Source organism: Saimiri boliviensis, chromosome 1 (genome assembly GCF_048565385.1).
Source record: "Saimiri boliviensis isolate mSaiBol1 chromosome 1, mSaiBol1.pri, whole genome shotgun sequence".
Lineage (NCBI taxonomy): Eukaryota > Metazoa > Chordata > Mammalia > Primates > Cebidae > Saimiri > Saimiri boliviensis.
Window position 1 is genome coordinate 104966180 of NC_133449.1, and position 15955 is coordinate 104982134.

Genomic DNA, 15955 nt, shown 5'->3' on the forward strand with positions numbered 1-15955 from the left:
TAGTCTTGGACTGGTGGGCTCAAGCAATCCTCCTACCTCAGCCTCCCACAATGCTGAGATTACAGGCATGAGCTATAGCACCTGGCCAGGATCCACATTTTAAGGGAGTAAAACAGCAGAATTGGGCAGATGCAATTATATTATAGGCCTCAGCCTATCCCACTAGGACCTCTGAAATTGGGGTAGCACTGCTAAAGGGTTCATGTTCACGAGATGGTACCATGCTTTTGCAACCCAACATTGAGAGACTCAGTGGTATGACCTCAGCAGCCTACACTCACATTTGGAGAATGAGTGCCTCTATCATGAAGGGTGGATTTGGGTGGTGGACTGAACATCCACTAAATTATTACCACCTTGTAGTCCCTTTCCTGGGTCCCTGTAATTCTCAAGATAAACATAGCTGCCCAGTTGTGGTGACTCATACCTGTAATCCCAACACTTTGGGAGGCTGAGGTAGGCAGATCGCTTGAGCCCAGGAGGCTGCAGTGAGCTATGATGGTGACACTGTACTCCAGCCGTGGTGACAGATGGAGACCCTGTCTAAACAAAAAAGATAAACACACTTTTCATGACCCTCTCCTGCCACCCCCCTTCACAACAGCCTGCCACCCCTCACTTCTCCGCAGAGGTACACACCCTCCTCAGAGTCAGGTCAACACGGTTTCCATCCTGTGATGTTGACATCATCTTCATTCATATCTGCACACTGCCCACCACCCCAAGTTGAGGCCAAGTCTAGCAAATCCCTGTCTCCTGTCCTGAGCACTAAGAGGTTCTGGGTGGGCTGGTCAAGACTTGTTGATCACAAGTACATCCCGCCCACCCCCGCTCAGGGAAGTGGCGCCCAGCCCTCCCCACCCTCCATGCAAATGCTTTTTCCTGTTGGGAATAAAATGCCAGAGACTCAGCTTCCTTCCTTTCTGTCGGTGGCCTTGGGGAGGGAGGAGCCGTGGTGGGAAAAAGGGGCTTCTGGGCTGGGGAGTGGGAGAAAGACTTCCTTGGGGAAATTCAGCTGCACACTGGAGTCAGCTGGAGTCACCCAGGCCCTGTGAACGAGTGGCAGGCATGCCCAGCTCCATCGGGAGAGAGGGCTGTTCTCAAGGTCAAGGTCATTTGTGGAGGGCGAACTGGACGCCTGATCAAATCTGGTAAGTTCTGTACCAAATTGTCCCGTGTGGCTCAGAGCAGGACCAGGGTCCAGTTGAGACCTGTGCCCACCCTGTCTCGCTTGGCATCTGCAGGGGCATAACTGGGAAACCTAGCAGGCAAAGCCTCCCAGGTGTCCACTGCATCACACCTCCTCCCTCTCATTTCCTGAGAGGACCAGGAAGAACCTCCTTCCTCCTTCTCAGAAGGGCCTAGACAGAGGCAGCAGCTCAGAGGGGCATCTACTCTGCCTGCTTGCCCCAGGCCCACCTCAGCTCCGGCTCCTCCAGGCCCACAATGGACTCAGCAGCCAAGGATGAAATGCAGCCCACGTTGTCCCCTGGTATGAACCTTCTAAGTGGGCTGGGGGTGGAATGATGGCAACAAAGATGGGTCTGGCTGGGTGTGGTGGCTCACACCTATAATCCCAGCAATTTGGAAGGCCGAGATGGGTGGATAACCTGAGGTCAGGAGTTCAAGACTAACTTGGCCAGCATAGTGAAACCCGTCTCTACTAAAAATACAAAAACTAGCTGGCCATGGTGGCACACACCTATAATCCCAGCCCCTGGGGAGGCTGAGGCTGGAGAATAACTTGAACCCTGGAGGCGGAGGTTGCAGTGAGCTGAGATCACCCCATTGCACTCCAGCCTGGGCAACAGAACGAGACTCCGCCTCAAAAAATAAATAAATAAATAAGAAAGATGAGACTGGGGGCATCGGGCCCTCCGCCTCCCTGACTGACACGGCTACCCAGGCTCTTCCTGCCCAGGGCCCGAGTGGCCAGAGCAGGAGCGGGCAGAGCGGCTAGCCCGGGGTGCAGCGCTCAAGTGGGCCTCGGGCATCTTCTACCAGCCGGAGCAGCTGGCCAGGCTAGGCCAGTACCGCAGCCGAGAGGTGCAGCGTACCTGCTCCCTGGAAGCACGCCTCAAGGTGGGCATGGAGCAAGGTGGGGTGGGTGCTGGGACTGTGCTGCAGGGTTGGCCAGGCCTCACTGGCACCATCTCTCCACAGTCAGTGATGCAGTCATACCTGGAAGGCGTGCAGACTGGTGTGTGGCAGCTGGCTCAGGCCCTTGAGGCCGTGCAGGAAACCCGGGAGGCCCTGAGCCAGGCTCGTGGGTTGCTCCAGGGCGTGTCCCAGACCTCACAGCCCCTACAGTCCCTACGGGAGCAGGTTGCCCAGCACAAGCAACTGCAGGCCCTGTCTCAGTTGCTGCCTCAGCTACGGGCAGGTGAGATGCAGGACCCTGGGCCTCAGTCTCCAACAGTCAGTCCACAAACACCCATCCCTGACCAAAGGGCTGGGGCACTAGATGGGAAACCGTATAGAGTAGCACACCAGGGACCTTCCAGAGAGTAGCCCAGGCTGCCCATGGCCTATGAGGCAGGGTGCAAATCGGCTCATCCTGGGGTTCCCAAGTGTGGAATGCTTGAGTTGGGACAGACACCCAGTCACGTGACTCTGGCCACCTGCTTATCAATATATTGGAACTCTTCCTTAACAGAGTGGCTGAGTGACTACTGGCAGGGCCCCTCGATTTCCCCTGCCTTCCCTCCAGGATCCTCAGCTTTTTTGTGTTCCATGAGCTCATGCGTTGACCTCTGGCCCACCTGGCCTCTAGGACATAGCCAAGATCCTCTTAGATTGGCCAGTACTCAACTGGTTATTTTTTTATTTGTGGTTTTTTGTTTGTTTACATGTCTTTTTTTTTTTTTTTTTTTTTTAGTTTTTATTTTGAGAGGGAGTCTCACTCTGTCGCCAGCCTGGAGAGCAGTGGCTGGATCTCGGCTCACTGCAACCTCTACCTCCTGGGTTCAAGCAATTCTCCTGTCACAGCCTCCCGAGTAGCTGGGACTACAGGTGTGTGCTACCACGCCCAGCAAATTTTTGTATTTTTAGTAGAGACAGGGTTTCACCATGTTGGACAGGACAGTCTCGATCTCCTGACCTTGTGATCTGCCCTCCTTGGCTTCCCAAAGTGCTGGGATTACAGGCACGAGCCACTGCGCCCCGGCCTATTATTATTGTTATTATTTTTTTGAGACAGAGTTTTGCTTTTGTTGCCCAGGCTGGAGTGCAATGCTGCGATCTCAGCTCACTGTAGCCTATGCCTCCCAGGTTCAAGTGATTCTCCTGCCTCAGCCTCCTGAGTAGCTGGGATTACAGGCATGCACCAACACACCCAGCTAATTTTGTATTTTTAGTAGAGATAGGGTTTCTCCATGTTGATCAGGCTGGTCTCAAACTCCCTACCTCAAGTGATCTGACCGCCTCGGCCTCCCAAAGTGTTGGGATTACAGGCATAAGCCACCTTGCCAGCCCCTTTTGTTTGTTTTTTGTTTTGTTTTGTTTTTGAAACAGAGTCTCACTCTGTCGCCCAGGCTGGAGTGCGGTGGTGCAATCTCCGCTTACTGCAACCTCCACCTCCCAGGTTCAAGTGATTCTCCTGCCTCAGACTCCTGAGTAGCTGGGATTACAGGCACCTGCCACCACCCTGGCTAATTTTGGGATTTTTAGTAGAGACAGGATTTCACTATTTTGGCCAGGCTGGTATCAAACTCCTGACCTCAAGTGATCTGCCCACCTCAGCTTCCCGAAGTGCTGGGATTACAGGTGTGAGCCAGTGCCCAGCTTACTTTACTGATTATTAAATATTTTATACATCACCCCAGCCCTGGGCCTCAGTATCCTCCTCTGCTATAGACATTTGAGGCGGTGGGAAGGCTGAGACCCAAGGCTGTCTCCTTTTCATCCTCATTAGTGCCAGCTGCAGTGGCCCACACAGAGATCCTGATTGATGCCCAACAGTTCTTGGAGGCATATGTGAGCCTTCGGGAGCTGGAGAAGCTGCGAGAGGATACGTGGGCACTCCTGGGAGTCCTGGAGTTGCCAGTATTCCAGGGGCTGGACCTTTTGGCTGAGGCACTGGGCCAGGCTGTGGAAGCAGCTGCAGCGACTGCAGGGAAGCTGGCACGGGAGGACCCAGCCCTTCTGGTGGCTGCTGTGCGTGTGGCGGAGGTAGAGACTGGACGAAAAAACCCCCTAGGCCAGGCCCCCCGGGACTGGCGGCAGCGCTGTCTACGGGCACTACAGGAGGGTCTGGAGCGGGCCCACTTCGGGTCACCTCTGCTGCCCACGCCAGGGGCCCTAGCAGAGTGGCTGGAGGCTCTGCGAGTGGCCCTGCCAGTTGAGTTGGCCACAGCTGAGGCACTAGTAGCGCCTTGCTGCCCACCATACTACAACGTGGTCCGGCTATGGGCCTACACCCTGCACAGTGGCCTGCACCGCAGCCTGCAGCACCTCCTTACAGGGCCTGAGCTGGGAGCTGCTGATGCCTTCACCTTGCTGCACTGGGCACTGCATGTGTACCTAGGGTCAGTGCCCTTGGGGCAGTGGGACGTGGGGGATCGAAGGCTGGGGCTTGGTGTGACACTAGGCCATCCATCTCCAGGCAGGAAATGATGGGGAGCCTAGAGTTGGGGCCTGAGGCTGATGTGTCCCAGCTGGAGCCTCTCCTGACCGTGGAGAACATTGAGCAGCTGGAGGCAACATTTGTGGCCAATGTCCAGGTGAATAGTTGGAGCACAGGTCCAGAGAAGCCCTATTTATCTGCTGTGGGCCTTGATCTGCAGAGTCGAATGTGTACCTATCTCTGGCAGGGTCAGAGTCCTGCTACATTCCTTTGCTTCTGGCCCCTTCCCCCAGGCAAATGTGGCCCAGTGGCTGCAGAACGCACTGGATGAGGAGGTAGCTGAGTGGGGCCAGAAGCAGGAGCCCAACACAGACTCGTCGGGCTCCTATTACTCACCATTGCCAGCCATTGTGATGCAGGTAGTTGGGAAGTGGCCAGAAAGGCAGCAGCCTCCTTGGAGCAAGGGGGAGGAGGGGGAAGGGGAGGCTTTGCCAATGGCTGCTCATTTCTGCCTATAGATCCTGGAGGAGAACATTCGTGTGGCCAGCCCGGTCAGTGAGTCACTGCAATGGCGGGTGCAAGTCATGGCACTGTCAGAACTGGGCGTATTCCTGAGGAGGTCTGTGGAGGCACTCACCCATTCCTGATCCCTATCCCTGCTCCCCAGGCAGCCCAAAGGGGGTCTGAGTGAATAAGACACAGCACTGGGAAAGAGCTCTGTCAATCAAAGACTTGGGTATCTTGGAGGTGGGACAGGAGTACCAGGGACTAGGGTTGTGGGAGTGCCAGCACAGCAGCAAGTCCAGGAGCCACCTCTGCCCATTGCAGCTTCAGTGATGCTCTGATCCGATTCTCCCGAGACCACCTCAGCGGAGAAGCAGTGGCCCCTCATTACGTGTCCTACTTACTGGCCACCCTCAACCACCAGTCAGCACTCAGGTACCAGAAGGCCCCCAGGGAGCCCCACCTTCCCTACCCCACTATCGAGTATCTATTTTGCATGGACCCAGCCCACACTAGGGCAGTAGGGAGTTTGGACTCATATCGCCTGGGGGGTTCCAATTTTAGTTCTGCTGATTTCTAGCTGTGTGACCTGGGATGAGTGACCTAATCTCTCTGAATCTCACTTTTCTCAGTATTATGTGGGTACTAATGGAATATTCTGAGAATCACATGAGGTAACATGCACAGTGCCTGGCACAGTGTCAATTGTTCATTCATCCAGCAAATATTTATCAAGGCCCGACTCTGTGCCAGTAATGTCTGGGGTTACAGTTGAGTGCGCGCGCGCGCGCGCACACACACACACACACACACACTCCCTCTTGGGTAGTGTGTTCTTTTTGGTAGGGGCAAGGAGGACAAATTAGTGATGACTTTTACTCCCTCCTCACTGGGATAGTGAGGAAAAGAGGAAACAGAAACCGAAAGAATGTTTTGCTCAAGGTCGCACGGCGAATTAGAGGCAGGTCCCACTGGGCTGTGTCCTTTGTAGATCGCGGAGCGCTCGCCTCCCAGCCCTGGTCCTTGCCTGAGACTAGAAGTACAGGGAGCCGTTCTCGCTCCCTCCCGCCAAACACTTGCCCCACAAGGTGGCGCCCGAGGGGTTGGACCATCGAGGGCCATGCAGGCCTTGGCCTTGGTCCTGAAGCCGTAGTTTTGCTCGGTCCAGCTCCTCAGTGTCTGTCCTGCAGCTGGACGGGGCGGCTTCAGGGACCTTGGCTCCAGTGGAAGCTGCGCTGGACGATTTGCAGAGGAGGATCTGCCGCTTGGTGTTGGAGGCGCTGCTGACGGAGCTCCAGGTGAGGCCTTCTTCAGGTCGGCATCGGAGCAGGAGGTGCAGAGGTGGCCGTATAGCGTAAGTACAGGGGTCTCCGCGGCAATGCCAGGTCTGGATCATTTCTCCAGCCCTTGTTCGCGGCTTTGCCCTCGCGTCGGTGGCTGTCGAGCCCTGAGCTGCTAGAAAGTGTGTGCAAACGGACAGAGCGCTTCTGCCGGGACTTCTGGCGCGTGCGGAACCCCACGGTTCAGGTGCGTTGGGGGAAAAGGCTGGGGAAGGGGTGGCGCGGGTAAGAGAGGCAACCTGCACCCGCTTGATTACCTCCCGCAGGTGCTGCTGGCTGAGGCCGAGCGCGCCGTGGTGCTCCAGTACCTGAGCGCGCTGATGCAAGGCCGACTGGTGTGCCGCGGAGCCGACGAGAGGACGCAGGCGGCCGAGCGCCTGGAGCACGATGCTGCTCAGCTTCAGCAGCTTTTCCTCGGTTTGGTGAGAGCTTCTTGGGTGGCCAGACGGGGAGAGTCTCAGTGGTTGGGTGGGAGACGAGGGCCGGCCGAAACCCTATCCCGACGTGCTCAGGGCCTGGAGGAGGGCGCGCACTGCGTGCCGGTGCTGCTCGCCCTGAGGAAGCTGCTGAACCTCCACGACCCCGCGCTTCTAGGCCTGGAGGTGGCTTGCCTGCGGCAACAATTTCCCGACGTGAGGTGCGGACGGGGGTCTGGGAGGGAGGAGAAACCGGAAGGGGGGCAAGGGCCGAGCTGACGTGCTTCTGTTGCCCCTACAGCGAGGACCACGTCTCTGCCCTCTTGGACCTGCGCGGTGGCTTGTCCCAAGAGCAGCGCCTGGCCGCGCTCAGCTTCCTGAAGGCTGGGCCGCCGCCCTCGCCCTGCGCTGACCGCCGCGCCCTTTTCAGTCTCGTGCCCGCACCCGCGCCTGCGTCGGCCTCCTGCCTGCGCTCGGGGTTCTGCGCCTGAGCCCCGCTGTCCGCAGAATAAACCACGGCTCCTGGACCCCTGAGTCTGTGTGTGTTGGAGAAAGGGTGGAATAAAAGTGCCCGCGAAGGTTGGGGGAATCCTTGCAGAGTGACACACCTAAGGTATCCTGGCTCCCGTACACGAGCTGCGCCCCGCCTAGGCAGGCATTGGCCCTCTGTGCGGACTGCGTTTCCCGAGGCCGCGGACTAGGCCCCATGTCTCGGCGCCCAGGCGGTGAGCAGGAATCTCTGCCGCCCTGGCAGCCTGGGAGCCTCTGAATTCCAGAAACCCGCTGGGGCCTTCGGAAGAGGGCGGGCCCAGGACCACGAACACACCCCCTCGCCCCGGCCTGGCCCCGCCCCCAGTGGCCTCGGGGACGCGCTGCCGCGGAGACTGACGCGAAGCCCCCAGCCTTCCTAAGAGCGTGCGCGCGCCCGAGGGCGTGCGTCATCGGTGTCGGCTCCCGGCGGCTGGGTGGTCGGTGGCCGGTGTAGCAGAGCGGGGGCTGCGGGCGGCGAGAAGAGGAACGAACAGGTGGGGGCGCGGCACGCGGACAGAACCCCCACAAAGGCCGGGAGGAGGTGCGCGACACGACCTTTCTTGATCTCCGGGAGAATCCTCCACTCCATTGTCTCCTGGCCCCACCCTCCATTGGGCACGCCCCTCGCCTTATCTTCCGCCGGTTATTGGCTGCATGTCACGCCCTTCCTCGATTTCTGGTTCCCCATTGGCTCTTCGCCTTATCCTCTCCCGGTGCTTCTTATCGGCCCAGGCCACACCCTCTCATTTGTCACCAGACCCCGCCTTTAGTAGTCGGGGGCTCCTCCCCCATCCATCCTTTAATTATGCACCCAGTGCTGGGTGCTTCGTACACTAGGGTGAATCAGACCCAGTTCCTGCCTTCGGGGAGTTCAGGGGATGGTGGGAGGACACGGACCTAGGATCCGACAGTGACAGCTCTGAGTAAAGAAGTCGCCGAAGCAGTGGGACTCTAGACGCGGGGAAGGCTTCCTGGAGGAGGTGAGGCCTAAAGTGAGCCTTGAAGAATGCTTAAGAGTTTGCTGCAGGAATATATTGCAAGGACATTCTTGGCGGAAGGACCTGAGACATGAAAGGAACGCGTTTTCTGGTAATTTCGAGGAGGTATGTTGAATGAAAGGTGAGATGGAGAGGACTGGCCCAGCTAGAAGCCTGTAAAGGGTGAGGAGTTCAGAAAAGTGTAGTTAGTTAAAGGGAGTAAAGCCTGAGACCTGAAGTCTTTTCAAGCAGCTGGTCATTAGGCAGGATAGAGGGGAGTAGAGACGGAGAAGATGAGGTCTAGGTAGTAAAGCAAAGTGCGGGGAAGGAATAATTCTAGTTCTGATAGGAGAAGGGCTCTTGGGTTCATTTATTTATTGAGCAACTGCTCCAGGCCAGGCACTGTCCTGGGGACACAGCTGGGAATGTTGGAAAGGATAAAACAGATAATCATCAAATATACCTATCATGTAAATATAAAGTATACTGAAGTACACTTCAAATGGTGATGATTGCTACAGAGAACAATTTGGGGAAGGGAAGATAGTTGAGAGGGGAGAGGAGATTTACTGTTTTATAGAGGGCATGTTCTTAGAGAGGCTTTTCTTTTTTGCGTGTGTGTGAGATGGAGTTTTGCTCTTGTTGCCCAAGCTGGAGTGCAATGGCACAATCTTGGCTCACTGCAACCTCTGGCTCCTGGATTCAAGTGATTCTCCTGCCTCAGCCCCCCAAATAGCTGGGATTACAGGCATGTGCTACCACACCCGGCTAATTTTGTATTTTTAGTAGAGACAGGGTTTCTCAATGTTGGTCAGGCAGGTCTTGAACTCCTGACCTCAGGTGATCCGCCTGCTTCAGCCTCCCAAAATGCTACAGGCATGAGCCACTGTGCCCAGCCTAAAGAGGCTTTTCCAATAACATTATATTGTTGCAGAGATTTGAGGAAAGTGAGTTACCCATGCCATTATGTAGGGAAAGGAACATCCCAGACATATTCTGTTTGATATGGATATATTCTGTTTGATATGCCTGTCAAACATTCAAGTTGGGCTGGGTGCAGTGGCTCACGCCTGTAATCCCAAAACTTTGGGAGGTCAAGGCAGGGGGATCATGAGGCCAGGAGTTCAAGATCAGCCTAGCCAAGATGGTAAAATCCCATCTCTACTAAAAATACAAAAATTAGCCAGGCATGGTGGTGTGCAGCTGTAATCCCAGCTTCTTGGAGGCTGAGGCAGAGAACTGCTTGAACCCAGGAAGTAGAGGTTGCATTGAGCCGAGATTGCTTCACTGCACTCCAGCTTGGGCAACAGAGTGAGACTCCATCTCAAACAAACAAACAAAAAACATTCAAGTGAAGGCATTGCACTGACACTGGACATGATGGCGTGTGCCTGTGTTTCCAACTATTTTGAAGGCTGAGGTGGGAGGATCATTTGAGACTAAAAATTCACAACCAGCCTGGAAAAATAGACCCTATCTCAAATTGCACTGAAGTTGGCAACACTGGTCTAAAGTTTATGGAAGAAGTCTGAGCCAATGTATTTAAAACCACAAGAGTGGATGAGAACACCTAGGGAGTGAACATAAATGTAGAAGTTTCCATAACAAGTCCTGGAGGATTACAGTGTTAAGAGGTCAGAGAGATAGGGATTACCAGCAAGGGACACCAATAAGAAACATCCAGTGAGGTAGGAGGAGAACTAAGTTTGAGTGTGTTTGGAAAACCAAGTGGACAGCATGTTTCCAGGATGCAATGATTAACTATATTGGGTGCTGATCAATATGAAGGTCATTGCTCGTTATTGCTGACCTTGATCAAATCAATATGGATGGAAAGCAGGGAAGAAAAGCCTAATTGGAGTGAATTTAACAGAGAATGGGAGGCCAGCCGTGGTGGCTCCCGCTTGTAATCCCAGCACTTTAGAAGGCCAGGGCAGGCAGATCATGAGGTTAAGAGATCGAGACCATCCTGGCCAACATGGCAAAACCCTGTCTCTGCTAAAAATATAAAAATTACCTGGGAATGGTGGTGCATGCCTGTAGTCCCAGCTACTTGGGAGGCCGAGGCAGGAGAATCACTTGAACCCAGGAGGCAGAGGTTACAGTGAGCCGAGATCGCGCCACTGCACTCCAGCCTGGCGACAGAGCAAGACTCCGTATCAAAAAAAAAAAAAAAAAAAAAAAAGAGAGAGAGAGAACAGGAAAGAAGGAACTGGAGACTGGGTATATTTGACTCAAGGTATGTGATGTAATAGGAGCAGATAGAGGGAGACCCAGCGGGGCTGTAGCTGGAGGAGTGTGGGTTCTAGTGAGGGTTTTGTTTTGTTTTTTAAGATGGAGAAATAACAGCATGTGTTTATGCTGATGGAAAGACTCCAGTAGAGAGGAAGAGATTGATGATGTAGGAGAGAGGAGAAATGCTGAAAAGTGAGTCGCTGAGCAGGCAAGGGAACTTGGCAGCTGGAGCCTCTCCAGGCAGTCTCTGGGGAGAGACGGGATTGGACTGAGTCCTGGAACAGAGTTGGGGTGAGCACCCTAACACTGGCCTTGGATGACCACTGGGAAAACCCCTCAGATAGGGGACAGGCCAGAGATTGGCTTGTTTGGATTTGCTGAAACTTCCCTCTGCTCCCCAAAAGCAGATTCTAAATTTGGATTTCAACAGATGGCCCAGAGGAGAGAGGGGATTCTGGGAGGAGCTGGCGTTAAGTGTGGGGCCCTCAGACAGATTCAAATTGAGGCCAAATGAGCAGGAAGATGTGGGTAAAGCCAGGTGGATGGGCAGGGGTGGCACTGAGAAGATGCCATAGGCAGAAGGCAGCCCCTGAGGCCTTCTCACCTACCTAATCTGTCCAGGCAGCTGAGGCTGCACTGTACCACCTCCCAGATTAAGTGACTGCTGAGCACAGAGATTAGAATCAGGAGTAAGGGGCTCATTCCTTGCCTTCAGGAGCTCACAGGCTGAGAAGATTCCAGTAACCACCATCTAGGTGGGTGTTTAAAACTCTTGCTTTAGACTGAGTACAGTGGCTCATGCCTTTAATTCCAGCACTTTGGGAGGCTGAGGCAGGAGGATCGCTTGAGGCCAGGCGTTGGAGGCTGCAATGAGCTATGATTATGCCTTTGCACTCCAGCTTGGGTGACAGAGGAAGACCCTATCTGAAAAAACAACAATGAAAAAAAACGCTGCTTTCCCCCAGCCCAGCATACTTGGGCGAGTCTGCTGGAGGCAATGAATGCTGCAGCCATTCAGACCGCTGGTAGCAGAGCCTGGGCCCACCAAGGGCCCAGCAGAGGCAGTGTGGAGCACAGGGCCTGCAGGTCCTCTGGTCACACCCACTCATGCTGGTCTCCATATGCCCTTCTGTGTCCCCAGAGGTCGACAGTGTGGGGAGTTGGAGTGACCCGGCTGGATGTGACCCCCAGGACAGAATGGTGCTGGACTCGGGGGCTCAGGCGTATGAGCAGGCACCCCACAGCCCACCTACCAGTACCTCATCCCTGCGCCATAGGCTGAAGCCCTCAGACCGAGATGGGCCACCACTGTACCCCTGGTCTCAGTCCCTGGCCTTGCCTCTGGCTCTGGCAGTCCCTTCAGCACTGCAGTCCCAGCCTGAGCAGCAGCTCTTCTCACAGCCACACTTGGGCCACCGTGGCCACATGCGTCGCAGTGAGAGCACCTACACTGTAAATAGTATTGGCCGGCGGGGGCGTGGCACCCTGGGACGGCCTACACCTGGACGGGGACGGAACCCAGATGGGGGCACCCTGCGGCCTGCGGCCTCCCTGCCTCACATTGCTAAGACTCAAAGGGATGCAGGCCATGGTGCCAGCAAGAGCCCCTGCATGTTGGTGGCCCTGCGGCCAACCAACATGGACCGTGAGCGAGACAAGTTCTTCCAGTCCCATTACACCTACAATCCACAGTTCGAGTACCAGGAGCCCGTGCCCACTGCTGTGCTGGAGAAGTACTGTGAGGCCTCTGGACAGTTCATCCATCAGGTCAGTCCAGCCTGCCCACCACACCCTGGTCCTGACCACCCAAGGGGCTTGTCCTGACCAGCCACTGTGGCCCTGTGTACAGGCAGTTGGCATCATTGAGGCTGTTCTGGAGAAGTTTGGAACCTATGAACACTTTGAGGCTGCCACCGGGGGGCAGCTGCTCACCAAGTGCCAGATATGGTCCATTGTGCGCAAATACATGCAGAAGGAGGGCTGCGTTGGGGAGGTGAGCTTGTCCTGCCTGCAGAGCCCTTCCTCTACATGCCCCAAATCAGGATGTCTTGTGGGCGGTCCCAGGCAAGCTCCACACCTGACCAACCCCTGCTCCTGCCCCTGCCCCTGCCCCTGCCCCTGCCCCAGTGAGGTGGGAGCTGTTTCTGAGCAGAGGTAATGGAGGGCAGGTGTCCTGGCCAAGTGTCTGACCCCACTGCCCTGTGGTATAATTGGGTCCACCTGCATCCTGGCCCTGGGCTGGTGGCCATGCTCAGAGCACTGCCACCTGCAGGTTGTGGTGCAGCTGAGTGAGGACCTGCTGTCCCAGGCAGTGATGATGGTGGAGAACAGCCGGCCCACATTAGCGATCAACCTGACCGGAGCCCGCCAGTACTGGTTGGAGGGCATGCTTCGGCATGAGATAGGTCAGGATGTGAACATCCGGGCGGGTGGGTAGGCATGAAAGGGGCCTGGGAGGTGGGAGGGGTGGGAAGGAGGGACCCCAGTAACTCCCTTTTTTGTTTCTCCCCCTTCCCTCTTGAGGTCGGGGTTTCCCTTCCTGAGCAGCCACCTCCTCCCTTTGGCTCGCAGAGGTAGGCCAGAACATGCCTGCCCACGCTCTGGGCTCGCCCTCATCTCTTGCTTCTTTTGGGTATATTTTTCTCTCTCCTTCCTCTCCGACTTGTCTTGGCAGTGGGGGCAAGGCTGATAATGCCCTGACAGGCCAGAGGGCGAACCCTCAGGGTCCCATCAGGCTAGCCACCACGCCGGCCCTCCAGGGTGGAAGGCCAGATCCTGAAATGGGCTTGGCTTGAGGACACATGGGGCCTGGTTTAGGAGGGGACAGGCCAGGCTGGGCAGGAGGGCGCAGGGCACTAACCACTATTCCTATCTGTCCCTCTTCCTTGACAATAGTGTTGCTCTGGGCAAGAGGTGTTCTTTACCAGGGGCATCAGCGTGACTGTTCAAAATGATATGGGCACCCAGGATGTTGGGCAGGGTGGTATATGTATTCTTGTGCTCAGGAGGGCTGGGGGCAATGTCAGTTCGGGAGAGTTCGTACACGTGCGTAGGTGCATGTGTGTAGGGTGGGGGGCAGATGTATGGGAGAGGATTCATGTATGTGAGCCTCTGTGGATCCTTGGGTGCAAGTCTACTGGAGGAGGGGCTTCACGCTGCCTGGAGCTGGGAGAGCTTGTGAGGTAGCCTGAGTTCGGGAGCATGAGGATGGAAATGTTGCGGCCAGAGCCCCGGCCGGGTGGAGGAGGGCCTCGGCTGGGCTCGCAGGTGGGTCCCCAAACACCTCGCCCAGCGCCGCCTCCTCTCGCCCTCCCCGCAGGCACCCACTACCTGCGGGGTGTGAACAACGCGCGCCAGCCGTGGCACAACGCGGAGGGCCGGCTGCGGTACGGGCTGCGGCCGGCGAACCCCACAGAGGAGGGTCTGGCCAGCCTGCACAGCGTGCTGTTCCGCAAGCAGCCGTTCCTGTGGCGCGCCGCACTTCTCTACTACACCATCCACCGCGCTGCGCGCATGTCCTTTCGCCAGCTCTTCCAGGACCTGGCGCGCTACGTGCAGGATGCCAACGTGCGCTGGGAGTACTGCGTGCGCGCCAAGCGCGGCCAGACGGACACCTCGCTTCCGGGTGGGCGCCAGCGTAGGGGAGGTCCCTAGGGTGGGGCGGGTCTAGAGGCAGGGCCTTGGGCGAGTGGCAGGGCTCACCGACTTCCCGCGCTCCCAGGTTGTTTCAGCAAGGACCAGGTGTACCTAGACGGCATCGTGCGCATTCTGCGACATCGCCAGACCATCGATTTCCCGCTGCTGACCTCACTGGGCAAGGTGAGGGACTGTGGACCTTGAGAGCCTCAGCCAGCTCCCTGCTTTGCCATAGTATACCCTGAGCCTCAGATTGGTGCTGGACTGAGGGTTGGGTGTCAGGCCTCTGCTGGCGGGGGAAGAGTGGGTGGAAGTGAGAACAGGCGATGAAATGACTGACAGCTAAAACCAGGTGCCTAATGGAGGCTGAAGGTGTGTTTAGAAACTGCATCTCAAAGGAGGTGAACATTCCAGGCCAAGGGAGCAATCAGGAAGGCCAGGGGAAGGAGGCTGCAGAAATGGACAGGGACCAACTCCCTGGCACTGGCATTTGTGCCAGGCCAAGGAAAGTGGACCTCATCTGAAGCAACGGGGAGTGGGAGGAGCTTTAAGCAGAGGAGTGGCACTGATAATTTGCTTTAGAAGGTGCCCTCAGAATATTTTATGGGAGGTGGATTGGAGAGAGGCCTAGGGAAGGGAGGGAAAGGGCATGAGGAGGAGGCCTTTCCTGTCACTCTTGCAGAAGGGATGGTGGTCTGGCCTAACCAGTGGCCATGGGGTTTGAGAGGAAGGAACTAGCTGGAGGGCTCTTCAGAGAGAGGAATCCTTTTAACTCAGTGGCTTCCCTGATGGGAGGGTGAGAGTCCAAGCCCCCTCCCTGGAATCTGACCTGGGTGACTGTGAAGAGGGTGGAGCTGGCATAAGCTGGCACCCAGGAGTTGACCATTGGATATGGGACCAGTCTGAGGGCTATCCAGGGGAAGACGTTAAGGAGGCAATTGGATGCCCATGTTTGGAGGTGAGGGGAGAGGCTGGGCTGGAGAGAGGAGTGGGGTTGTGGGAGATCTCTGACAAATAGAAACTATTGAGAGAAAAAGCAAAGACCCAGGATTGAGCCTAGAACGTTGTAGTACAAAACGTTGTAGCTGCTGCTGGATCAGGAGGGGAGAGGAGGGAGTCCCTGAGCAAAGGGCAGTAAGCTATAAGCAGTGGGCTGGAACCAGCCACCTGAAAGAGGGGCTGCTGCCTTTGCCTGATACCCAGCTTCCTCCTGCAGGTGTCCTATGAGGATGTGGACCACCTGCGGCCCCATGGGGTGCTGGATAATACCCGAGTGCCCCACTTCATGCAGGACTTGGCACGCTACCGGCAGCAGCTGGAGCACATCATGGCCACCAACCGGCTGGATGAGGCAGAGCTGGGTCGTCTGCTGCCAGACTAATGTCAGTTGAGGGCTGCAGGCAGAGGCCCTGGACAGAAGCTCCAGATAGGCCCCCAGAACATGAAGCTGTTTGCTCTGTGCATCCACGGCCTGGGTGTTTCTTGGGGGTGTTGAGAGGGCGGGAGCATTCCATGAGGAGGAGCAGCAACATCATAGGGTTTGTGTCCATTGCTAGCCTTCTTGGGGCCTGGGGACCTGCAGCAGCATGTCTGGCAAATTGAGTTGCCCTCCTCCTTCCAGCTCTGTTGAACAGAGGGAAGGCATGGGGGCAGGAAGGGAGCTGAGCGTTGACGGGGATGGGGTGGTTTGGGAATAGAAACTTGTTCTTGCATGAGATGGCTTTGGGTGTCGGGGTACTCCAGTGTCTCCCT

General features: G+C 56.2%; 2 protein-coding genes across 7 annotated transcripts; both read left to right on the top strand.

Moving 5' to 3' along the window:
• Positions 1-933: 933 nt before the first annotated feature.
• On the top strand, positions 934-10521 carry EXOC3L1 (exocyst complex component 3 like 1). 3 transcript variants are annotated; one of them, XM_010346752.3, is made up of 13 exons: positions 934-1492; positions 1922-2082; positions 2164-2383; positions 3914-4526; positions 4604-4721; positions 4858-4983; positions 5083-5183; positions 5393-5503; positions 6237-6366; positions 6473-6595; positions 6675-6830; positions 6921-7045; positions 7126-10521. In XM_010346752.3, exons 1-13 carry the CDS (start codon positions 1447-1449, stop codon positions 7313-7315), a joined length of 2220 nt encoding a protein of 739 aa, XP_010345054.1. In that variant the 5' UTR covers positions 934-1446; the 3' UTR covers positions 7316-10521. The 3 variants fall into 3 exon arrangements, with proteins under 3 accessions (XP_010345054.1, XP_074258050.1, XP_074258051.1); XM_074401949.1 differs by having other exon boundaries at positions 1907-2082; positions 6675-7045; XM_074401950.1 differs by lacking the exons at positions 6921-7045; positions 7126-10521 and having other exon boundaries at positions 1907-2082; positions 6473-6758.
• Positions 8366-15918, top strand: MATCAP1 (microtubule associated tyrosine carboxypeptidase 1). Of its 4 annotated transcripts, none has more exons than XM_074401952.1 (8): positions 8369-8458; positions 10667-10858; positions 11709-12334; positions 12417-12560; positions 12840-12972; positions 13887-14192; positions 14289-14386; positions 15420-15918. In XM_074401952.1, exons 3-8 carry the CDS (start codon positions 11765-11767, stop codon positions 15582-15584), a joined length of 1416 nt encoding a protein of 471 aa, XP_074258053.1. In that variant the 5' UTR covers positions 8369-8458; positions 10667-10858; positions 11709-11764; the 3' UTR covers positions 15585-15918. The 4 variants fall into 4 exon arrangements, with proteins under 4 accessions (XP_003936336.1, XP_074258053.1, XP_039334209.1 ...); XM_039478275.2 differs by having other exon boundaries at positions 10667-10759; XM_003936287.4 differs by lacking the exon at positions 10667-10858 and having other exon boundaries at positions 8366-8458.
• Positions 15919-15955: the final 37 nt, after the last annotated feature.